Below are 18,940 nucleotides of genomic sequence, written 5' to 3'. Positions count from 1 at the left end.
GGAAGCCTCACAAGTGAAACCCCACCAGAGGCCAACGCTGTTCCTGGGGCTGAAGTGCAGGTCTTTGGTTTGGGGCACAAACTGAGGAGCTGATCAGCAGGCTGCTCTAGTGCTGCACCACGCCAGCTCATCAGCCACCCATGAATGCAGGCACAGGCAATGCAGCACTGCTGGGTTTCCATCCCTCTGGTGGGCTTGTTTGGGGACGAGGGGCAGAAAACAGCTTCTGGGGTGCACCCCACACACGTTCGTGTCCTCTCTTACCTGCTTAAGGGAAAGCTCACCGCAGTCAGGGGTTACCTTAGGGATGCCCCTGGGGGAGGTCTTGCACCTCACAGCACACCAGCCAGCATTTAGGCACATCGATGTGGTGTACCAAGTGCAGCTGCACTGCCATGGTGATATTCTTTCAATAGTATTTCCAACAGTAAAACTTCCTAAACATTTCCACTCAAATCCACGTAGATCATCAACACTGCAGCGAAGTGCCATAGCTCCACTGCTTCGTTGCCAAAGCACAAGGAACTTGCTGGAGATTAAGCTTTCCTGATGCCCACACTCTTCTCTAAAGCCACCAGATTGCAATTTGGCTAAGCCAAAGCAGAAGCAGTCCACAACTCCTTAACTACCTCCCTGCTACCTGCTTCACACTGCAACCCCCAAATTCCATGGGAGTAAAAATGCATCAGCTGGGCAGCTGACCCTCATCTGCTGGCACTGACAGCAGAGCAGAAGAGTTCTGGCAAAGCAATTTCAGTTTCACCCATCAGCAAGTTTCCCCCTTGTCTTTCAATATCCTCACTGCCTTGCCTGGCTGTTTGTGCTTCTGGGAAGTTAGGATACGATGTTCCTGATCCGGCTCAGCTTTCAGCCCTGCGTACAAGGAATTTCTTCTGTTCTCATTATGGTCTGGCATCTCACTGACAAAACAAACACTAGGTTTCAGAAGCACTAATAGCATCCACATTGAGCTCTGTTGAAACAGCACGCATCCATTTCTCCCCCCCTCAAAGTGCCACGCCACCAAGCTATCTGTCTCGGCATTTCTAAGCACCAACACAAACAGCAAGGGCAGCAGACTAAGCTGTGCTGCTAGAAACTACAGCCTGGGAAGGGAGCTTCTGAACACTTCCACTGCTGTGTCTTTTCCAGCAGCTTACATCAGGAACAAGCTCCTTCCAGTCAGCTTCAGCTCGAGGTCTTCAGGAAATTCAGCAACTGTTGAACTAAAACGGCACTGAGTGCTGACTGCAGGATGAGGAGAGGTGGACATCAGTCCAGGAAAGCTGCTCTGAAGCGAATCCACAGCCAGGTAGCAGGCTTCCAGGCTAGGAATGGCTCCGAGTACCCTCAGCATGCCGAATTAGCATGCACCGCACCGAAACGCGCTTACACCACGGGCAGGCGGCGTCCTTCCAGGGCCGCAGTGAATCATTCATGAATAAAGGAGCTAAAACCCTCATTAAGGGAATAAAAAAAGACATCCCCTCCCCCAGACCGGCCCAGCAGTGCCTTACTGGGTCACGCTGCGGGGTTTTCTTTTAGGGCTCTCCCTTTGCCAGGAGGGAGATTTGGCCCTAACTGCCCGTGGAAATGAGCTCTGTGTGACCAGAGGAGGCTCTGGGACCGAGTCTGGGACTTGATTTTTGGTTTTAAACACTCTCCAAGATCAGAATATGAAAAAAAGCACCCTAATCCAGTAGTGTTTTAATCAAAATTTGCTGAAAAACACAAGTTTGCATTCCTGCTATTGGCTGTCTTCTACACGGAAGGAAGAGAACTGCCCCAGCTAACCCTGTAAACGCCATCACCACTTGAACTTGGGCTCCTTCCTGGTACTTGCTGGAAGCAGAATTTAAGAATTAAAACCTCGGGAAAGCCGTGGAAACCACAGCAACTTGAAAGCTGTCCCACCCCACGCCGAGGGCCCTGCGGTGACAGCCGCTGACTCGGCCTCAGCCCGGGGTGAGGAGAGGGCCCCTCGCCTCCCCGCCACATGGGGGGGAGGTGGAAAATGCCCTCACACGGCCCTTCAGAAAGGGGGGATCTCCACACAATGAAGCATTTCACACAGAAATGGGTCTGCTACAGACAACCAGGCACTTATGACATGAAGCCCCCATGCCATGGTCACTCCAGAGCACTCCCAGCAGCAGCGAGGGGGGCGCAGGGCCAGGCCAAGAGGCCTGACCTACATTGCAGAGCCTTCCCCGCTCAGCCAATTAGCCAAACACCACCCAAGGCTTTAACCAGAAATGAGGTCAAGAAGGAATGGGCGATTCTGTGCCATCAGAAACCTGGTGCTGTTAGACAAACCAGCGCTCACCGCCGTTTTTCACAGCGTTTAGGCCCGTAGCGCGTCACCCCACTTCCAAACGTGTCTGAGGAAACAGCAGCAAGAAGAGGCAAGATTCAGACGTTGTGTTTCACCCCGAGGACCTGGTGAGGCACATGCAGAGCATCAAGTCAAGAGAACACAGGGCCAAGCAGCTCCAAGAGGTGCAGGCCTTCCTTCTGTGGAGTCCCCAGTGGGGTGGTGAGGCAGAAGGTGAGCACTGACCCAAGAAATGGCATGGTGCTGCTCCACAGAGACAGGACCTGGCTCCAAAGTTGTCTGTGAGCAGTTCAAGGACACAGCGGAGCAGGAACTGAAGTACTGCTGTGAGTAAACCACTTCTGGATTCAGAAGACGCCCATCAGCAAGACAGCTGCAGCCTGATGCTGCCAGACCTCCACATGGATGCCCGCTAAGCTCAGCTCTACGTGAGGAAAGAGCACCAACAGGATTATATAGACCTCAAATGCTGGGAGAAGCCTGGGTCTGTGACAGACAACATGAGAAACAACTCTCTCTACCAAAAAAAAAAAAAAAAGAAAAACTTAAAGCTTTTGGACCTAGCACTTACATGCCTTAATTTAGAAACAGGGGACAGGAATAGCACCTCTGAGGTGTGGGCTTGAATGCAACCTGCCGCCAGCAGCAATGTGTATAAAGGAGGGGAAGGGACAGAAGTTATAGGGGACTAACAAGGAATGCTTTCAGAAGTTCCCTGTGTAACCTCTCAAGGTTCGGGAAGGCCGAGGAGCTGCACAGCAGTGACACAAGGAGGTCGCAGTGGTTAACCAGACCCTTGCTGACCTACCTGCACCTGGCTGTGTTCTGGCTCTGCCACAGCACAGAAATTCAAGTTTGGATGCAGAACACCACAAAGCTGTGATCTGTGCAGACACACACTTCAAATAAATGTGGCCCTAAGCTCCCAGTAAGTATTTGTGCAAGGTATTTGAGCTTAGGCCCTGTACCTGTGAGCTGTGGAAGGAGCGCGGGGCAGCCAGCGAGGCTCTCCCAGCGCAGGTCAATGGTTCCCAACAAGAAGCAAACCACAAAGCAAGAGGAGAGTAAACACCAAGCGGGTCAGAGTCCCGGCACCCTGTGTGCAAGCAGCCCAACGAGGAAGTCTCAAAAACAAACAGCCACGGGGGGCAAAGAGCAGCTTGCAGGCAGCTCCTGCGGCAGCCGGGAGGCTCAGCGGGATGACCGGGGGCACACAGGGGAGCAGGGGGCTGCTAAACCCGACGTGACCTGCTGCTAAACTCAGGAGGTTTTACCAAAACTACTGCCAAGAAACTGCATTTGTCTCAAGCCACTGAGCCACTAGCACAAACTCCTGCGAGCTGAGGGTCCTGATGCTGGAGTCCTGCACCCCAGGTGACATCTCCCTTCCTCCTGGCTGCACGAACACGTGTGCGGGCAAAGTGGTAAACAGGATTGGGGCCCTAATCCAAGCTAAAAATACCTTTTCTATTTATTTATTTATTAAGGGACCAGATCCGTTTTAGGATTCAGTTTGCCAGGCAGCCTCAAACACACACGTGGCCCTGCTAGAACAGAAAGGGGTCAGCACCAAGGCAGGCGCAGTCCCGCACCTCCCCTGCCCCAAACACACCACGAGGACCCTCAGGGAGCAGCCAGCCACCTTCCCGTACCCACTCCCACCCCGCTGTAGGGTTTGTGCCACGTGGAGCCATCGCAGGCCCTTCACCCATCACCTGGGACCACATCCTCTGCTGGCAGCCTCCAAGCAGCATCACTGACAGCAGGCAGAGTGCTGCTACCTGCAGAGCCTCCAGCTGAGAAATCATCTTCAGGCCCCAAGGTCACTGCACGAGCAGTGCTTAAGGTGGTTCAGCTTACCTGAAACACCGAATATTTATTGCCAGCAATGAGAAAAGTCTTCTTTTTTCAAGCACCACGTCACAACTCCACCTTGCCCTAGCTAAAACTGTTAGCAACCAGAAGAACCTCAGCACTGCTTAACTCCTAAAATTTGTCCTCAAGTAACCAGAACCAGGGTAGGATTACCAACCATCTTCCTGTAGTAGAGTTACTGTCTTTGTGCTCTTTTATCCTTGCTGGAAAATGAGTGTTCTCTTCCCCACCAGTCAGAGAGCTGCAGAAGAGACCTCGGGAAATTCAGTGCCACTGCCCTGAGAGGCAAGCAAGCACCAAAAGCCTCCACGTGAACATGAAGAGCTGACCATGAGGCTATGTGCCTGGCTACCCTGAACAGAAACATCCCAGAACAAACTCCTACAGCTCCTCACAGCCTCATTCAAACCCAGCTGGACAGACCTCAGGCTGCAGAAGCCTCCTGTGGCTGGGTGCTGGCACCGTGCTCCTGCTGCCTGCCAGCACCCCCCGAGCTGCTCGCAGTGCTCAGACCCGCCTGTCCTACCCCAAACCATGGCTGTGCGCCTTCCAGCTGGAGGTTTCTGAGTTCCAGTGTGCATGTTTTGCTTTAAACACAGCAACCAAGGCTTCACAAGGCATTATTTGGGCTGTAGGGCCCTGTGATACCCCTTCAGCTACGCAGGAAAGAAGTGACCAAAAAGTCAGATGCAGAGAAAACATCTGACTTTTGCAGAGAAAGGACGACCAGGCTTCACGCAGGACACCCACATCTCACAAGATTTCTCTCTAAGACCACAGAAACCCCTCAGGAGGGCAGGAAGTGCACAGGACACTTCTCACCTCTGCACAGATCCAGCAGAAGACAGGAAGGTCTCTGCAGCTGCTGAGGTACCCACGAGATGCAAGGACGGAGACGTGACCCTGAGAGCCCGTGCACAGGGATTTCCACATTCAAATAACCAGGGAAGACACAGGTAAGTGACCCGAACCAAGGCAGCTCTCCTGCAGGATATTGTTTTTCCACATTCCTTCCCCTACAGCGAAGGGGAAACCTGAACACTCATTCTTTCCTTCTAAGACTGGAAAACATTCAGCAGCGCACAGCTCGAGAGCAGACGTTAGCTCAAGGAGACAGGAAGCCTCAGCAGCCTGGAACATCCAATGGAAGGCATCTGAGGCACATCAGCTGCTTGGTTAAGGAACGGGAAATATGCACAGAGAACAAGGTAAATCAATCCAATTAATTAATGGGGTTAAGAGCTCACCCACAGCTCCAAACCTTTGTCAGCAGAGAGCTGAGAGCCCCCTCCAGCAGGCACACGGTCAGGTACTACCCAGCTAAGGAAAAGAATGGAAAAGGCATTTTGTGAGCCTGTTTCAGGGGGTACTCAAGGACTGGAGACACTGATAAACTGGGGTTGCGTGGGTGCCTTGCCCCTGGCTTTCAGGTTAGTTACCTACACATCCTGAAGCAAGCAAGGAGGCCCAAAAGTAGAGGTCCAGGTGCTCAATCAGGAGGCTTTCTAAGACATGCTTGTTTATTTAGTGAAAGGAAACAAGAGTTTGGGCAAGAATGAAGTCTTCCTGATTAAGGATAAACTCGTTACTGCCATTCCAACTGGACTTCTGACACAAGAACTCTGTTAGCAGCCCTGGGAGCAGCTTTAAGAAGAGGTTTGCAGGCTGAGCTGGAGACAACTGCAGGGAGGTGAGCAGGGGGACTCGGCAGGCAATGCAAACTTTAAGGTCCTTCAAACCCAAACCTCTCCAGGATTCTCAAGATCTTACGTGGAAGAGAAAGAGGCTTTGAAGTGATGCTTCACACCAACACCTCAAAACCAAGATAAGCAGCTTGTGAGACTTGAATCTCGGCTGAAACCTTCAAACCTGGCTGTTCAGGGACAGTCAGCCACAGCCTGCACCAAAAGCTGGGCTTTTCCTGCACCCTACCTGCTGTGGGCTCCTGACATGACAGCGACAGGCCACCTCCAGCCCCTCACCCTGCTCTGCAAGCTACTTCTGCAGAAGTCACCCAAAGCACGAGGTGTTGAGAGATCTGTGGCACCCCCCAGCTCCAACCCTTCTCGTTACAGCCGCAGATGGAGAAGCAGAGCTCAACGAAGCGACTGCCATCGTTCAGCAGGCTGCTGAGGAGCCCACTGCCTGTCATGTGGGAGCAGGAACATGGAAAAGAGGCAGTGAGATGCAAGCATGGCTTTCCTGTTACTTGCTGAGGTCTGCTCACATTGCAGAAGCCACAAGTGGCAGGAACACCAGCCTGCTGCAGCTCCCCAGCAGCCACAAATCCCTCAAAGTGCTCAGTTCGTACGTCACGTGCCAGAAGGAAAGAGGGGAAAAAAGGAGTAAGTGGGCTCTGGTGATCTCAGGGGATGACATATTGGGGCAGGGAACGGATGGGGCTCAGAAAAAAGGTTCTGAACAGCAAAACCGTAAAGCCATAAGAGGGAATGTTTATTGCTGCCTCTAAGAGGTTTAAGAGCCAGTTCGGATTTCCCCACATGGAAAGGGAGAGAGAAGAATTTGCCCTAGCAGAACTTGGGTTGCACCACTCGTCTGATAAAGAGCAGGGCGATTTTTGAGCAGCAGGGTGGTGATCAGCAGGCCAGCCTCACCTCCATCCCTGCAAAGGTGATGGCTTCGACACTGCCTCCCACAACACCCCTGAGAAGAGGATCCTGGGGTGCATTGGAAAAAACATGGCCAGGAGGTGATCCTGCCCTGCTGAGGCAGCATCTGGAATAGTGTGCCCAGTCCCAGGCTCCCCAGCTCAGAGAAAATGGTCAAAAAAGACTTTACAGAGTCCAGGGAAGGGCCTCAGAGACGATTAAGGGCCTGGAGCATCTCCCATAGGAGGTCAGGCTGGGTGACCTGGGTCTGTTCAGCCCGGGGAAGAGAAGACAGATGATCTGATAAATGTTTGTAAATATCTGAAGTGCGGGAGGCAAACGGACAGGGCCAGGCTCTTTTCAGTGCTGTGCAGCGACGGCACAAGGGGCAACGGCCAAAAACTGGAGCACGGCAAGTCCCACACAGACACGGGTAAGAATTTCTTCACAGCGAGGGTCACAGAGCTGGGACAGGCTGCCCAGAGGTCGGGGAGGCTCCTGCTCTGCAGGTCTCCTTCTCTGGAGGTAGCTGAGACCCACCGGGCTCAACCTGCTGTAGGGAACCTGCTTTTACCAGAGGGGCAGGACTTGATCTCCAGGGGTTCCCCACAACCCCGTGAATCTTACCAAACTTCTATCCAGAATCCAACAGGTCGGTGCATTCAGACCCTAGCAGGGCCAGCGCAGTTGTGTGGAAGGAAGACGGCGTTTGATGTACAAAGGCACTGAAAGGAGCTGCAGCAGAGCAGTGACGATGAATTATTTCGTGCTCCAGACAATGAAGTTTCGATCTGGAAGTTCAGCTCCCACCCCACAGGAGCTGCATCAGTGAGGTGACGTCCGCAGGACTTCCTGCCTGGAAGCAGCAGCTCCTAAAACCAGAGGGCACCGAGCAAGGGCTGCTCGGATGTTTGCACATGGGCCTGCTACGGAGCCACACGATATCCAAGGATTGTCCACACGCACGGCAGAGTTTGGGCTGGCTTCAGAGCACCACAAGCAGGAGGCGGGTACAGCTCTCACACCCAGGTTCTTCCAGTCGAGCTTATCTGAAGATAAAAGCAGGCTGAACCTACCTGAGAGCTGGCACTGAGATCGTAATCTCCTTCCAACTACACTTTGACATAAAAAACAGAAGTCTTTGGGTTTTAAACACAACAAAAGCCAGGTAGGCACGTAACCCAGCTGGCTGAATAGCTCCATCCACGCTTTCTAAAGCTGCAGCGTTGACAGGCATACAGCCAGTTCTGAGCAGAGAAAGAAAAGCTTCACACGGATCTGAGAAGGATAAGGAGCTTTAATGAGGAGCCTTATCGTGCACATTTATCATCATCACACCGTGTCTGTCTTAGGAAGAGCCAAACACCCCATTGATTGCAGCATCAACACACCGAGCTCCTACACATCTCCTGGAGGGCACTCAGTACGAGCACCTGACCACATCGGACCCCAGGACTTCTGCACGAGAAGAGCAGCCTGAGCCTCTGCCCCTAATTTCATCCCAGACCCTTGTGCCTGGCTCTCCGGTCAGTTTTGCACTGACCTTGTGGCCTGCCTGCGTCTCACCAGCTTGGTTATGGAGAAATCACACCAAAATCCTCGTTACAGGCGAGGTGAGGAACACGCAGTGCCCCAGCCTTCCCCAGAGACAGCCACCCCCTCACGCTGCTCAGTAACAGCCCACCTTCTGCTCCAGCACCCCAGCACCCAGAGGCAGCTCCCCTGGCTCCACACACAGCTCGGGACCTCCGGAGCAGGAGGGGATTTCCAGGTTATTTATCACCCTGCGAGTTCCACAAGCCCGTGCAAGCCTTCAGCATCCACAGCTCCCTGCAAAGGCAAGTCCCACAGCTCACATCTCCTCCCGTGCCCCGAACGAGGAGCTGGTGGGTGGCATCTGACGCCCCTGGACTCCTGCCCTGGAACAGGAGGGTTCCCCTCAGCCTCTTTTTCCTCCTCCTCTAGAGGAATTCAGGTAATCTCACTGCCACAGCTGTCGAGCCGTCAGCTCACGTGGTTGTCCTCCAAGTTTTCTTCTCCACCGGGCTCCACCCAGAGCAGCAGTCACACCTCACCACTCCCGTGCAGCGCGGCGCCCTTGGAGGAGCAGCAGAAGGGAAGCAGCAGGCACAGCTCCTTATCTCACTCCTCACATTTCATTCGAAGACTATCAATAACCAGGACGGCGTTTCCAGCACGCCCCAATAACCAGGGCAGCATTTCCAGTACGCCCCACTGAAGCTGCCCCATTTGGGAGATGAATTCGGATCAGGCTCTGCGAAGATCCCACAACAGCGGTGTTTAAGGGAGAGAAGGAAAATAGGACCACGTGTGCTGGCTCTGTGCATTTATTCCTCCAAAGTAACCACATCCACACCGAGCTGGGTGCTACCCAAGGGGGAGGTCTGTCCTCCTGCAGGAGCAGCACCTCACATCTGGAAACCGAACTGCCTTCTGTTCCCAAACACCCCCGTGGAGAAGCCTCACACTCGAGGTGCACAGGACGGGCTCTCACACCTACCCCCAGCTGGTTGGAGACCCCCAGGTGTTGCAGAGGTCCTGGTGCTCTGGCAGCCTCAGATACGAGCTCCCTGAAGGAAGCCTGCAGAGCTGTAAGCCTGGATGAAGTTAGAGGAGAGAGACCAAGCAAAGTACATCCAGGCTGCACATTGAAAGCAGTATCTCAGCTGCGTTTATGGCTTTAAATAAGAACACAAAGAAAACGTGTTTGAGATCCTGAGGCATCCCTTGGTCCTTTACCTTCGGGCCATTTACCTGAAGGACCATTACCCTGAACGGTCCTTTACCTGAGGACCATTCAGAAGATACCTTTTTCTGTTAGCAAAGGCAGCTAACTGGATGCAGTTATACCCCAAAAGGCTCAGAAAGCCTCACCAGCAATGAGCCCAGAAAGCACTTTTCTTCTCAAAGCCAGCAGAAAGACTTGTGCTGGCACAAAGCAAGCGCGCAGAAGTTTACGCCAGCTTCAATCCTGTTGATTTCTCTCCGGACAAGGTTTGAGGTCCTCCCACAGCACTGCCTGAACCCATTTGGTGCAGAGGACACAGGAAGGCCGAGCAGGCAGGCGCCTGCCCAGCTGTGACCAGCGGGGATTCCCCCAGGGTTTTCACACCACAAGCCAGGCACTCGTGTCCCTACTGCCACCCGGGGGGACCCCGGGGTCTCATGGCATTACAGTGCTTTGGGGACAAAGAGGGGACCCCCAAAGACCACCGGGTCCAGCCCCTCTACCAAAGCAGTTCCCCAGAGCAGGCTGCCCAGGGAGGCGTCCAGACGGGCCTTGGATATCTCCAGAGGAGGAGACCCCACAGCCTCCCTGGGCAACCTGTCCCAGCGCTCCGGCACCCTCCCCAGGAAGATATTTCGCAGGTAAACTGGGCCAAAACCCGGCTCTGATTCACAGGGCAACAGCTGACTTCACGGGAAGGTCTTAAAAAAACATTTCAAGATGCAGGAAGAACACATCTGAGTGCCATGGTCCGTAGGAGAGGGTTTTTGTGGGACAGAGCAGCCGAAGCCACAGCTTCTCATCCCTGGTGAGGCTGGTGTCAGCCCTGGACGTTGGTCGAGGGCTGGCAGACAAGCAGTGACATTACCTGGGGGATTAAAAGCCCACCCGCCGTGCCACGGGGAGCTCCACCCAAAATAACCAGGGCAAACCTCGCCAGCCGTGGCTATCAGCTCACCTCACGAGCTCTGATTAATCATTGAGCTCTCCGCAGAGCCACCACCTCTCTTAAATCCGGCTCTGCGATTCCACGGGAAGGGCCTGCTGGGCTGCCAGCCCTCCTCCTCGCTTTCCTTCCCTAATTAATTCATTTCACCAGTCCTCCAGGGGCCTGAGCACTCAGCCACCACCTGCATTTTGTTCCCAGGTGGAGCAGGGGCAGGCCCCTGACGTGAGCTGTACCCAAAAAACCTCAGTGCTGTCTGCGAGGCCATCAGCTCCTTCCAGGCCGTCTCCAATTAATGTTTCACAGACTGCTCTGAACTGCTGCATATTTCTGCAGCAGTCTTTGAACCTTTGTGGACTCTCAAGTTTCTGAATACGAGGGAGCAAATGGACTTGCAGCCAGCTCCTGTGCTCAGACCCTCCTAATTCCTCTCCCCGGAGCATCACACCCTCATGGGCCCAGTTTCCCTGAAGCCCCCCATTTGTCCCCCCAGCTTCCCGCTTGATTTTACCCTGCTGCCTTTTTGACTGGATCTCCAGACGCTGCAGGAGCTGCTGTGAGCTGCAGCACAACCACCAGCACCACGACAGAGCTGACGGCTGTGCCTGAAGCATCCTCCACAGCACGGCTCTGCTCCTCCCGCCTCACCAAGCGCCTTCTCTCACCAGGTTCTCACCCTCCGAAGCCAACAGAAGGCAGTCTGACTGCACAGGAAGCCAGCACGCAACAAAAAAACACAGTTATAGCAGCTCAAGCTCCCAACAGGTAGCACGAAACGTGGCATTTTGCACTCCTAGACGGGCAGATGATGAGCGGGGTGGGAGCTTTTACAGGAGACAGCGTTTGGCACCGCGCTCCTGCTGCCCCCAGCTCCGCGCGGCAGAGCCGTTCATTCCGTCCGCTCCCACCACGACGGGGACTTCCCACGAAAAACAAACACCCGATTTCTTCACGCCTGGCACGTGACGCCTTCCCCTGCGCAAACAAAGCGCGGAGAGGGCCCGCTCGTGGCTCCCGGCCAGCTGCAGGATCGCTCGCCCGGGTTTGGCCGGGCCCCCGGCACGCCACCGCGCCCTCGCTGACCGCACGCCGTCGCCTCCACAGCAGCAGCAGCCCCGGGAGGATGCACGCAGCACGCAGGGAGCTCCCCGTGGCTCTCAGCTCCTCGGCTCTCCTGGCAAGTTGTGGCACAGGAACCGTGCAGAGCCCAGCCCCGAGGAGCAGCGACTTGTGGCAGGGGGGCAGCGCGGCGCTGAGCTGCCCACATTAACACTGCGACTCCTGCAGTCAGCCCCTTCGACCCCAGCACAGGAACACGCATCCAACTGAGCCCAAAGCAAAGCTGCTGCAGATTTGCTCTGATGTCTGCACCTGCTCAGCCAGCCCCCGTTACGGCTGTCTGAGCCCCGCAGCTGCAGCCGCCCGTTTGAGCTCAGCCATCCCCAAGCACCACGAGGTGAGGAGCGGGGTTCAAGCCTCAGATCCATCTGAGGGACTATGAATTGAGCCCAGGCACCGACTTCCAGGGCAGTTTAAGAACATCCCAAATGGTCACCCAGCTCTGAAGGGCTGAGGTGTAACCCTACAGACACACACCGGTTCTGAGGGGCATCCCTAAAACCATTTGGTGTACCAACACCTTCCAGCAGCACACCGCAGGAAACACCTGATTTTTGGTAAATCAGCTCTGTGCCACCGGTGTGTCCCTGCAGCTCCGTTTGCCTGTACCTGCAGGGTTTGCTCCAGCTCGGAGACACCCGCTGCAGTTATCTTAAACTCAGGCACCGCAGAGCACCCGCTGCTTCCCTCCACAAAGCTTTCTGCTTTAAGTGCAGGGCCACGCAGCCGCTGTCCCAAGAAAAGTGGCAAGCGAACAGTCAACTGCAGCTGCACGTCTGCTGAATGAGCCAGGAAATAAGGAGGAGGTTGTTTATCAACAGTGACTTCCTCCCTGAGCGCACTGCCCTCGTGGGGCACGCTTCCCTTACCTCCCGCTGCAGTCCTGCTCCAATTCATGGATGTAGACAGAAAATTAGGCAGAGATTAAGCCCCACAGAACCAATCCTATCCGCACGCGTACCCGCTGCCTGCCCATCACACAGAAAGGCCACGCGTCTGTCTCCAAGCACCATTTTTCAAGCAAACCCTGAAATATTAGGGCAGATTGAGGAGATTTGGCACCCCCCAGCACGCTGCCATCCCCTGCGTCCTGCCCGGGGGGGGAGGCTCCTGTCTCCAGGTAGCTCCTGGGGAGCCCGGGCTGGCAGCAGGCCCCTCCAGCAGCACGGCAGCGGTGGTTTCCGCCTGGTTTAGCTCCCCGAGCTACCCGTGGTGATGCAAGAGAGAGCAGGGCTGGCCCCAGAGGAGCATCAGAGCTCAGCAAACCCCTGAGTGGGGTGACACAGCTCGCCAGGACAGCTGCCACCAAACCCCCACAGCCCCCAGCCCTCCCCCAGCAGCTGCCACGCTCCTTCCACCCCCCATGAGTGGAGCTGCGAGGAACTTCGCTCCTTGAACAAGCACAGAGGCACAAACCACTACAAGAAAGACCCACAAGGTGTTATTTCAAGCTGGAGACACGGGGAAACTTTTCAAAGGCTGAAATTGGAGCTGGACCAGAATATTTTAACATTCCTGCCGAAGACACAAGGAGAAATATTTGCCAAAAGGGAGGCTTGGGCAAGCATTTGCTCAACTTTTCCTCGTTTCAGCACTCTCTGCCATGAAACCAGATACACAACCCGTGGTAACACATCACCTCCAGACTGATAACTTTCAGTGCAGCTTTTTAAAGTATGTAAGTTAGCCTTTGATTGGCTTTTTGGAACAGAGCAGTGGATGGAGTGTGAGCAGCAAGCCACAGTGGTGGAAAGAGATTCGGTTACAACCAAAAAGTTGTAGAAAAGAACAGAAAAAAGTTCCACACTTGCGTTTGCTCTGTGCATTGGCGATTCTGCCATTCTTTATGAAAAAAAAGAAAAATAGATATATTACAGTAAAGACATATTAATGGGTATATATGTAAATATAAACAGAGACGTGCAAAGGAGCTGGTGCCCACCTGCGGGCCACACCTCACACTCCTAAAATCATTCCCTGCACGGCACCTCCTGCTCAGAGAGCCCCCAGCTCGGTGCCCTGCACCCTGCACGGCCAAATAAATCCCTATTTATGCAGATTTTATGCTCGCAGGCCGCACCCGCAGGTGCCCGTCCCCCTGCACCTCCCCAGGCCCAGCTTTAACCCCCCCCCCCTCGGGGACGCGCCTGGTTTAACCCCAACCCCCCCACACCCCCCCAACCCCCCCCCCAGGCCCCGTCCCCGCGCCTCACCCAGGCCCCAACGCCCCCCCCACCCCCCCCGTACCGTGCGGGCGGCCTCGGCCCAGGTCCTGCCCTTCTTGCGGCGGCCCTTCTCCCTCATGTCTGACGCGGCGGCGGGCTGCGGGCGGGCTGCGGGGGGTGGCTGGGGCTGCGGGTGCCGGGAGCGGTGCCGGGGGCGGCCGGCGGGGCGCGGAGGCCGCCCTAGGGCTGAGCGCTGCCGGCCCCTGCGCCCGCCGCCGCTGCCATGTTGGGCCCGGCTCCCAGGGGCCGCGGTCATGTGACCCGCCCGCCGCGGGGCTCCGCCCCCTTCTGCGCCGCCGCGCGGCGGGGGGCGGGGTCTAAGGGAGGTGGGCGGGGCTTAGGGAGGGGCGGAGCTTAGGGAGGGGCGGGGCTTAGGGAGGGGGAGGGCGAGGCGGGGCTGGGAGGGGCGGGGTGTGGAGGGGGCGGGGCTTTCTTTGGGGGAGTGGCTTCCGAGAAAGGCTGGTGGGCGCTTTTGTGAGGGGGCGTGGCTTATAGGTAAAGGGGCGTGGCTTCTGGTGACGTTTTAGGTAGGGGTGGAGCTTCTCCGTGGGTGGGCGTGGCTTCTTCTGGGGTGTGTTCACCCTGGAGGCGTGGCTTCCGTTGGTAGGGGTGGGGCTTGCGGAGGGGCGGGGACTCGCGCTGCGCATGCGCGCTGCCCGCCCTGCCCCGCCCCTCCCCGCCTCCAGCCAAGGGCCGCGGCCCCAACCGCCCCCCCCGCCCCTCCCCCACTGCCACCCACAGCCCCCCCCCGGGTCCCCTCCCCCACCGCCACCAACGGCTTCCGGCTCCCCTCCCCCCCCCCCGGCCACCAACTGTCATCAGCTCCCCTCCCCCACCGCCACCACTGACCCCCCCAGCTCCCCTCCCCCCCCACCATTGACCCCCCCGTTCCCCTCCCCCATTGTCACCCAGTGCCACCACCTCCCCTCCTCCACCACCATTGACCCCCCCCAGCTCCCCTCCCCCACCGCAAAGTGCCATCAAATCCCCTCCCCCCACACCACTGACCCCCCCCCTCCAGGTCCCCTCCCCCACTGCCACCAAGTGCCACCACCTCCCCTCCCCCCCCACCACAATCAGCCCATCCCCCCCTTGGCCACCAGCTCCCCACTCCTGGTGGCCACCACCACATCCCCATTGCCACCACCATGTCCCCAGTGCCACTACCATGTCCCCACCGCCACCACCATGTCCTCACAGCTACCACCATGTCCCTACAGTCACCACCACCACCATTTCCCTACAGCCACCGCCACCACCATGTCCCTAGAGCCACTGGCACCACCATGTCCCCACCACCACCACCACCACCACATCCCCACCGCCACCACCATGTCCCCACAGCCACCGCCACCACCATGTCCCTAGAGCCAATGGCACCACCATGTCTCCCCCACCACCACCATGTCCCCACAGCCACCACTGCCCGTGTCCCTTCACCATGCCAACTTCCCCACGCAGCCCCTGCTGCCCCCCAAGCCCACCGAGCACCAACCTTCCCCAGCCTCTAGCGGCCACCACAGCCCCGTGTCCAAGGCCCTCAGCCACCACGTCCCCACCACCCAGGTTCTCCCCCTGGCACCAGCAGTGCCCTCAGAGCTGCCCCCATCTCTGCAGCCCACCTCCCTCTGCCCAGGGTGGCCGCCACCATCCCAGGCTCCCCAAATCTCTGCCGGTGCCTCCCAGCCACCCTGCCCTCTCTGCCACCATCACCCACACCCTCCTGCAGGCTCTCATGGCCCTTGTCCATTCCCTTCCCTCTCCATGTGCCCGCAGTGCCCCCATCCCACCCCTTCCTCCAGCGCAGCAACCCGCCACCATCTTCTCTCAACCCACACAAAGCACTTCTGCCCTTGGAAACCCCATGTGGCATTCCCAACACACGCTGTCTTCCACATTTATTTCCACCTTAATGTGAATCTCAGCGACATGGATGGAAAATCTTTATATACATCTTTATATAACTATATAATCATGCTGTTTGAAAGCCAGCCCTTGTCACACACCTGCGCAGGACACGCGTCTGCGCAGCACCTCAAAATGGCTGCCCGGCCAGCCCCATGGCTTCACAGGAAAACGAGCGGCTTTGCCCAGTGGGCAGCACCGTGTGTCCCTGTCTCTGTGGGAAGGGAAGGTGGGAAGCCATGGTGTGTGTCCGTGTGGGAAAGACGCCGTGATAGTGAACACTGCCAGAGATGAAAGTCAAGGCCCGCATCCCTGACGGTGCCCGCACACCTTCACGTTCAGTGAGCCACAAGCTTGTAGGCAGCAGTTGTGTAAGGAAGCCAAAACACAGCAATGGGCACAAATGTGAAGGCACCAGTGGTCCTACAATCAGCCTCGAGTGAAATGAGCGAGTTTACATTATGAACTGGTTGAAGAAAATCTCTTACAGAGGCTGTGAAAGGGCTGAGCCAAACCAGGCCTTTCCACCTGGAAAAGGTGGAATCTAAAAACTGACTGAAAAATTACAGCTTGTTTATTTTTCTGAAATGTAATATGGCTTCTGTACCAACTTGTGATGTTATAGAGGCCCTCAGGATTTATGTAGTGAGTTACAAATTCCCTGAGCTGCACTTTCTGGAAGAGTTTTTCCTGATGTCCAGCCTGAACCTCCAAACAGTCCAGCCACTGCCCCAGTTCCACACCTCCCAAGACCACAAACAGCTTCACCCCGTCCCTTTACACCCCTTCAAGAAGTGTTTGGACAACGCTCTCAGACACATGGTCTGATTTTTGGTTGACCTCTGGGGACCCAGGGCTTGGACTTGATGATCCTTGTGAGTCCCTTCCAAGTCGGGATATTCTATGAACTATGTTCATATGAATTTGAACTTGATACTCCTGATACTTGAACTTGATATTCCTGATACTTGAACTTGATATTCTATGAACTATTGATATTCTATGAATTCTTGAATTGATACTCTATTTCATATGAATGTGTAGGCTGCTGCCACGTGCCCCTTTTCCCCAGCGAAACCAGCCCTGCTGCCCCAGCCTCCCCTCATGGGCCATCTGCCCCAGGGCCTGCAACATCTCAGTAGCTCCATGATGGCTCTCTCCAGTTTCTCCACATTTCTCTTGAACCGGGGGGGACACCAAATTAAAACTTTATTCCACATGATGTCCCAACAGTGCTAAGTGTAGGGAGATCAGTCGTTTCCCTGTCTGCTGGCAGTGCTCCTCCTACCATGGGCAGCATGCCACTTGTCTGGTCGGTAACAAGATCGCAGTGTCAGCTCATACCCAACCGTCTGCCCTTTTTATCTGGGCTCCTCGTGTCCCCATGAACTGTGTGAGCTGCCTTTGTCATCTCTCATGGCTCAGTGTTATCTGTAACTGTGCAATGGCCCGGAGGCAGTTAGGAGATGGACCGTGCCAATGCAGCACCTTTCTGCATGCTGCTGTCTGTTCTTCACTCTCACTTATTTAATAACAGCTTCCAGGGTCTTAAAGAAGGAAAAGCTTAAATTTTGGGTAAAATAAAAATAGGTCGTTCATCCAGTGAGCTAAGGACATATGTCTTTGTGCAGTACCGTAACCATCCATCAATTGTTTCAATTTAGGATGTGATCCATCATGTTATTTCGCTCAGCGTTTATATAAAGCCTGGAGTTCTGAATCTTAACTTACCAGATGAAGGACTTTTCATTTCCAAACTGGAAGTCAGGCAACCCAGAAGTTATTAATCACTGTCTCTTTTGACTGACAAATGACAACAGCGGCAGCAAGCAGCCCTAACAGCACCTGCGTGCAGGAAAGGACAGAGCAGCAGCAAAAATGTTTTCTGCAAAAATTTACACAAAACCTGAAGTTTTTAAGAGGATGGTTGAGCACTTATCCCCAGATATGTAAACTGAATTTTAAAATCTTTATCTAAAAGATTTTACCCTATGACCATTATACTCTTTTCATGGTCCAGTATCTGGGAGCTGCCAGCAAGAAGCAGAGGTACCCTTGTCATGCACACAGCAGCTGCAAAGCATCCGGCAATTAAAGATACGAGCGAGGTTCAGGTACCAAATGTCTCCCAAAAAGTGAGAGCTAAATCACAGGCCCACTTAGGGCTTTCTCTACCCTGAAAAAGAGGTCAGATTCAGTGAACAGATTAAAGAATAAGTTAGCGCCAGTCTCACTGCCACATTGCCTCATCTTTGACAACATCTTTAAGTGTAGGGCAGTCTGGTCCAACGTCTGCTACAAGTCAGCCTGCTGTCACAAAGATCTTCCAGCCCTGAGGAGAAGGGCCTGGGGGTGCTAGATGACGAGAAGTCTAGCAACAAGATGTCCTTTGGAACTTACTGTGTCACTGAATTCCCTATTTCCTGGAGCTGACACCCCCACACTATCAAATTGTTCACATAGGTTGCATCAGTCAGTACAGCCAGCCTCTGTGTGGGATGAATCTATATGCACACTGGAGCATGGAGCCTTGGCCTGAGTTCCCCTCTCCTCATTTGAACTTCCTCAGGGAAAAAGAAAATAAAGGTGACCATGCAGAAGGTCAAAAATGACTTCTGCTAGAGGAGAGTTTAATTTGTGCCTTTGATGTAAGGACCTGCTGATGCAGAGACCTTAGATCAGCAGATTTCAGGAACTTATCGCCTTCCTCGGGGAGGATGGTGGGGTGTGTGGCTGTGCTGCCTGCCGGCGTGGCAGTGGCAGTTTGCTCTCCATGGCTGGATTTCTGTGCTGACTGCCTTTTGCTGAAGTCCAGCTCCTTAGGCATCACAGACGTGCAGACACTGATGTAAATCTGGTCCTAACTCAGGCCTCGCTCCAGGTCTTGCATCTCCTCATGGGTAAGAAGTCAACAACCAGGCCCAATGCAACTGAAACACACCCTCAGGCCCTCTCTCCCGCCGTCTGTTTTGGTCACCATGGATATCACCGGTGTCTTGACCATAAATTCAGGGAAGTCTTCAATCAGGCTGTTTACTTGGGTCTGCACAGCAAGGCTACATCTAAAGCCTGTAGATTTTGACTGTGTGAAATACCCAATGTAGCATCATTCCTCTCAGTCAAACATAAATCTCACCCAGGCTGTCACATACCCAACCTCAGGTACTGCAAAATCTC

At 54.9% G+C, this 18,940-nt stretch overlaps 1 protein-coding gene across 2 annotated transcripts in view; it reads right to left on the bottom strand.

Annotated features, from left to right (window-relative positions):
• Positions 1 to 14,106, bottom strand: part of ASXL2 (ASXL transcriptional regulator 2) — a 100,754-nt gene extending 86,648 nt beyond the window's left edge. The window contains exon 1 of one of the 2 annotated variants that reach the window (XM_084284544.1): positions 13,881 to 14,106. In XM_084284544.1, the coding sequence (XP_084140670.1) occupies positions 13,881 to 13,937 (57 nt within the window). In that variant the 5' untranslated portion in view covers positions 13,938 to 14,106. The remainder of the gene's footprint in view (positions 1 to 13,880) is intronic. The other variant, XM_084284545.1, reaches the window with a different exon arrangement.
• Between the last annotated feature and the right edge of the window lie 4,834 nt (positions 14,107 to 18,940).

This window comes from Netta rufina, assembly GCF_964035555.1.
Source record: "Netta rufina genome assembly, chromosome: 3".
Taxonomy (NCBI): domain Eukaryota; kingdom Metazoa; phylum Chordata; class Aves; order Anseriformes; family Anatidae; genus Netta; species Netta rufina.
This window is presented reverse-complemented; position numbering and strand designations above follow the sequence as displayed.